Consider the following 6,270-nt stretch of genomic DNA (forward strand, 5'->3'; position numbering starts at 1 on the left):
GGCCAGCCCTAGATTTGCAATTTTGACATCTTCTATGCATGTTATTCTGAGGGCTTGGTTTTTCTTTTGTATAGTTGAAGGATAATTTGAAGAAAAATGTTTTAAAGGAGCCTTTCTAGTTGCTAGCAGAGGCTTGCCTGAGCCACACAGCTTGCCATTAGTAGAAGTCGAACAGAGGGCAGTTTTCCCACTCATTCTGATGTGAGTGGTGTGGGAGAGCCAAGCGCTGGGGACACTTGGCCATGCCACTTGTCTTCAGCCAGCATCCCGGGCGCAAGCACACACAGCCCAGGACTCTCCTGCATAAGCTGCTGCTTCCCTCATAAAAGGTTTGAGCACTAATTTGGTGATGACTTTTTTTCTAGTTTTCTTACATAGCAAGTCATGAAAATGCTCTTTTATCTTTAAGATTGTCCGTTTGCTTAAAAAATATTTTTAAAAATAAGATTAATACCAGTGACTTTTCCTACAATAAAATCTTGCCTTCCTTGAGGCCTCCAGAATGCTGACAGTGACTTCTGGTAGTGTTTTGTAACATGCGTGTGTGTAGGTGGGTAGGTGGGGGGGGGGGGGGTGTGTGGGCACACACACACACACGCCTATGAGCTTCTAAAGGCAAAAAGGTAAGACTTCAAGGAGCAGCAATGGGCTCTAGGTGTAGACCTGTGTGACACTGTTTTGCAGGTTGGTTGTGTTGTTCAACCCTGGAATAACAGGACTGTGAATGTTGCCACTTGTACACTTGTTAGCCACACATCCAGGACAAGTTCAGGGGCAAGCCAGGGCTTTGCAAGAGTGAGGGAAGGTTTTCTACTCTGTGACCACTGCTGGTTTGCAGCTCCTTTACAGTGACACTTCCCAGTAGCAGTTGGCCAGGTAAGCAGCATATCTGGCAGGAAGTCTGAGCCAGGCTTGTGGGGCCTGCCCTGGGGTAATGAAGGCACCAACACAGGCACCCAGTTTGTCCCCAGGCTTCACTTGCCTGGTTTCCTTGTCTGGCTGACCATGATGTCTAATTTCACCTCTCCCCAGGCCTGTGGCTTGATACCCATAGCTAGTAAAGCAGTGGCCACATTTTCCTGATTCCTGTTATCTTAGCTTCCTGGCTTAAAAGTCCTTGAGAAAAACGAAAACAACTAGAACTCCTATTGCAGTCTGCTTCTGGTACCATATGCCAACACCATAATCTAATTTAATCTCATACAACAGAAAGGAGTACTGTGGTTCTTCACTTTACTGGTGGCAGCAGAAAAGGAGATCTATGTTTACTATCATGATTGTTTATTTTTGTAGTACTAGGGATGGAACAGAAGGCTTTTGCACTACATCCCTATCCCCAGCCTTTCTTATTTTTTGAGACAGGATCTGTCTAAGTCTTTAAATTTACCCAGGCTGGACTCAATTTGTGATCCTCCTACCTCAGCCTGACAGTGTCATGCTAATGAAAATATATAATGCTCAGAGAAAGAATGTGTTATCTGTTTGTTTGGTTTTTATTCTAGTTGTCCAAAGAAAGAGCCTTGATTACCACTTCTGATGACATTTATAGCCAAGAAAAGTTCTATCTAGCTTGAGTTGCTCCTGCTAAAGTTGTTCCAGAGCAGAGTTCATAAGAGAGGCTCTGTCTTCTTCCAGTGAGAGGCAGAGAGTAGCAGGGTCTTGCTCTGCATTTGCTGCCTACTGGGAGTGAAGTCCTGAACAAAGACTGCAACTCCCCTGAGTCTGGAAACAATGGAGCTAAGACGAGCTGCCACATTTGCCTGTAAAGCTGGGGACCATGTCTTCTCAACACATGGATGTGGAACGACTCTGGAGCCAGTTTCCAGCTTTTCTTCAAACTATCTCCCTCTGTACTATCTTCTATCAATGTGTCTCAAATTAGCACAAATCCACTCAATGGCCTAGACTTATTGCCTTATAATTCGATGGGCCAGAAGGCCAATGTGGGTTCCACTGGACTAAATGCAAGGTGTGAGAGGACCATCCTCCTCTCTGGAGGGCCAAAGGAAAATCAGTTTCCTTGCATTTCCTTGCTGCTTCCTCCAGCTTCCAGAGGCCACCAACACTGCTTGGCTTGTGGTCACCTTCCTCCATGTGCAGAGTTAGCCACAAGTCAGCTGTCTGACCCTGCTTCTCTCACATCATCACTTCTCTGACCCTTTCTTCTCATTCCACATTTAAAGCCCTGGCCTCTACTGAGCCCACCTGGAATATTCAGAGTAATCTAATTTTAGGGTCAACTGGAAAGTGAATTTAATTCCATCTGCAACCTTAATTCCTTTTGACAAGCAGGATTCTGGGTCCCAGGGACTATGACTTTTGAGGATGTTCTTTGTGCCATAAACCACAAGCCTTCATTTCTCCTCAGAGGAGCTGTTTCCTCACTCTCGTCCTCTAAGTTGTTTCCTGGGTTCAAGCAACTCATGTAGTGCTCAAGTAGTTACAGGTCCAGGGTGAATATAAGGTTCTTTTTTTTTTTTAGAGAATGAAAAGTAGTAAAATAAACATTAGAAATGATACAGAATTTCACTAAATGACAGGAATTCAACAGTGGTTTGTTATATATATTACATATTCAAATTAATTGTTCAGATTATCAGATATAGGCATGCAAAATTGGTTAAAAATTAAAAAGAAAAAATAATTTAAGCATTAACTGTTCCTTTCAATAGGCCAGTAGAAATCAGCAGTACAATTACCCCAGCTATCCTGTGTATAGACATATTTTTTTCTGAATATGTTGTTCTTGAAGGGCTTTACCAAAGCTAAATTTGTAAGAACGATACATGGTCCTAGGCACACAGACTCAGCCAGTGGTGGCTCACACTGGGCAAAGTCAGAGATGAACAGCTACAGCAGCAGGCAAAATAAAATAGCAGTGTCCAACCTCTGTGTTTTCAGGTGTGGATTTGGTCAAAAGCCAAGTTTATCAATAGGAAATTCCTAATGGAGGAACTTTACCAGCGTTTTCTAGATGGAGAGGACAGCCATGTGGCCCGTAAGGACGATCCTTTCTGGGATCCTGTGGAGGTCATCCACTTGGGCGCAGCCCACATCTGGCTCCAGTCACTTGCCTACTGCATGAAGTTGGAGGACCAAGTGGAGTTTCTGAACTGCGACGGGCTGGAGGAGGCAGTGCTGCACATCCGCATCATCCCTTGCTCCCCAGCGGGACAGTACGTATCTCCTCCTCCCCTTCTCCTGTTCAGGGTCAGTCACACACACAGCAAGCTTGAGTTCTCCTGAGGCGGTGGCCAGTTGGACACCTAACATGGTCGTTTGTGGGCAAATGGACAGACTCATTCATTCATTCATTCATTCAGCTTTACTGAATCTGACTTTTGCCATGGCAGCCAAATCTTGAATGCCCAGTAGCATAAAAGACAGCTCTGTACTTCCCTGGCGACCAAGGGCTTGAGGAGGGCATTCCACAAAGGGTGGGGAAGTAGGAAGAGCAGGAGGGGGAGCCTTAGCCAAGAAGCCAAACCCCAAGTTGGATCCAGTTGACCCTCAGAGGAGAAAGCCAGGGTGTTGTGCAGCTTTAGCCTCTGCCGACACCCATGAGGTCTGGGGTTCGCAACATATAGGGTGCTTGTCCATGCTGCAGGCCCATCCTGCTGATGAGGCCCAAGAGCCAGAAGCAGAAAGATAAGTCTGCTAGCTCACCCTTGCCCTTTGGGAGAGACCTGACCACTTTTTTCCCTGAAAGTAGGGACCAAGATGCCCTGCTTCTTCCTGGACTATTTGATCTTCGGTGGGTATAGGCTTAGTGGTTAAACTATCAGTTTCATCCTAACTTCTGCTGTTACCTTTTACCTTCCCCTGAGGATGTCTTTTTTTTTCCCCCTCTCTCTTAGGCCATAAGCAATTTGTGTAAAAGCTAAAGCCTTTTAGCAGCACTAGACAAAGATGTTGGCAGGGGGTGTGGCTGGAAAGCCAACATCTCAAGGCATGCTGGGCAATCTTTCTGTCTTGCTGAGCTCAAGAATGCTGTGAAGTAATGTAAGGTTTTGTAAGCAAGAGACCAAGCTGACCAATGCATTATCTCTACTGGGACTCCCAGCAACCTTCTAGTCATCTGCTATCCTGGCCTTTCAGGCTGCTTGATAATTACACTGCAAATTAATAAGCAGAATTCTCATGGGTCTCAGGCTCTGAGTTGGTTGACGTGAGAAGCTCCTGTTGGAAAGCTGTCCGAATTAGTATCTGAGCTCATAGGCCTGAGATGAACTCAGAACTGAAAAGAATTCACCAAGGAAAACAATCCAAGAGGCTATGCCAGGGCAGCCAGTGGCTCTCCCTCCCTCCCACTGGGGACCTATGTAAATCTTCAGGACCAGTTTAGTGCCCACACGTGCATGCATTTATTATATGATACGGTTTTTAGAATCCCTTCTCCAGGCTGTGTGGACACCTGTGATGCTCATTATCCCCTTGAAGAACCAGGATGGGGTAAGATCCCAGTAAATGGCTCCTGAGTGCATGAATTTTACAATTGGTAACATACCATCCTTCCTTTGGTGAAATTCGCTGTTCTTTAAGGATTCTATTTCATTCTCCTGACCTCACAATGCAAGCTTGCTTCACCTAGCTTCATCTGAAACCAGCGTTCACCTCTTGTGTTTGCAGAGCACACAGCGAGGAAGATGTGGTTATTGACCCTTTGGAACTCCTGGGCAAGAGGATTGATTTCCAGATTCACATTATCCGTTGCCTGGGTGTCAAGTGGCTAAAGGAAGATGCAAAGCGGGGCATTCAGATGGGGTGGGTACCAGCCCATGCCACTGGCCTGAGGGCATTATCTGGGTTCTGAGTGATCCCAGAGGGAGGGAGTCGTCCTCAAGTTTAAAAAATGAGCTCATCATGAAATGTTAATCTTCCTCCACTTGCCCAACTGTAAAATGACTATGTCCCCTCCGCATCTCTTAAGGAGAAGCCACATGTCTCTCTACATTTACTAGGCTGTGGTCAGTGAGTACTAAACCTTTATGTGACTGAAGGAGTCAAATCTTACCAGAAAAAATATCTGGCAAAACTATATTAAGTAAAATGTTTTGGTTGAAAACAAAAATAACTGTATTACAACATGACAGGGTGCACCAGATATGGTTATAACGATTACATACATACTGAAAGATAAATAAAGTATACTTTGAACAATAACTACCATCTCACATGAAAGATAATTTGAGTGAATAGAAAATATTAAAATCCTTCTACCTGCTAGACATTATCAGCCATGTAGTGACAATGCCAGTGTTGAGTAGGACGTGGAGGCAGCAATCATGAGAACTAGCTCTGAGCCTTCCTTCTACCTACCGGATGCATGGGTTCTAATTCTTTGGCTCTCTGACCCCATTTTAAAATGTGTCTCTTCTGATTTTAAACTATATCTTGTGTTCTTTTCTCAGTTACAGGATTTATGATCTCCCAATCACATTATACACCAAGCCTGTATGGAAAACTGTGAATCCCCAAATTGAAGAGACTGTCCAATTTGCAGCCTTCAACACATCTCAGGAGTTTCTTAATTATTTACAGACAAATGCTCTCATAGTTGATCTGTGGGGCCTCCAAGGTACCTTGTTCACTTCTTTTGTGTGGTGCGTTGTTCAGTAGATACAAAGAGGGCTAGGAGGGAGGCTGCTGGGTTCCGGGCAGGACCCACCCTTCCCCGGGCCCCTGGGTTGTAGCCGGGCAGGTGAGTACATGTTCTAACATCTCCTCACCCTACCTGGGCTGGACGACTAGGCTTCCTTTTCTTAATGGTGTCTCTCCCACTCTGCAGAAGGTTGTGCCGAGCTAAGCTGCTCTCAGCTGGATCTCAGGGTCACAGGTGAAGGCCACATCATGCTAGACACCAAGAAAATTCCCATTGTGAGGGACACAGGCCAGGTATGTATATGTGACATAAAATTGGCTTGAGGATCATCAGTGCTTATGCCCCACAACAAAAGATTTGACAGACTCCTGAGCACCCTGAGGACTTAAGTCTTCGTCCCTACCCCAATCCCACTTGGTTTTCATAAGGTAGTAAAAACTGTCAGGCTCAAAGGATAATCCAGGGAATCCAGCAAAAGGCTGAACTGACATCTTTTGTAGACAGCATCAAATCAGACATCAGAACTTTACCTGAAGGTGCTCAGATTGGAGCAGGAGATGGAACTCCTCCGGAACAGAAACAGAACCTTAAGAGAGGAAAACATGTTTCTCAAGGACTCTCTGGAGAAAACTAGTTCTGACCAACAAGGTGAGAGACTGCTTTGGTCA

General features: G+C 45.2%; 1 protein-coding gene across 1 annotated transcript in view; it reads left to right on the forward strand.

Annotated features, from left to right (window-relative positions):
* Positions 1–6,270, forward strand: part of LOC101592744 (kinesin-like protein KIF28P) — an 86,630-nt gene that overhangs the window by 74,576 nt on the left and 5,784 nt on the right. Inside the window, exons 15-19 of the mRNA XM_023710190.1 lie at positions 2,902–3,176; positions 4,630–4,764; positions 5,412–5,578; positions 5,789–5,890; positions 6,107–6,250. Of these exons, the coding sequence (XP_023565958.1) occupies positions 2,902–3,176; positions 4,630–4,764; positions 5,412–5,578; positions 5,789–5,890; positions 6,107–6,250 (823 nt within the window). The remainder of the gene's footprint in view (positions 1–2,901; positions 3,177–4,629; positions 4,765–5,411; positions 5,579–5,788; positions 5,891–6,106; positions 6,251–6,270) is intronic.

Source organism: Octodon degus, unplaced genomic scaffold, assembly GCF_000260255.1.
Source record: "Octodon degus isolate 3935 unplaced genomic scaffold, OctDeg1.0 scaffold00017, whole genome shotgun sequence".
NCBI classification, from domain to species: domain Eukaryota; kingdom Metazoa; phylum Chordata; class Mammalia; order Rodentia; family Octodontidae; genus Octodon; species Octodon degus.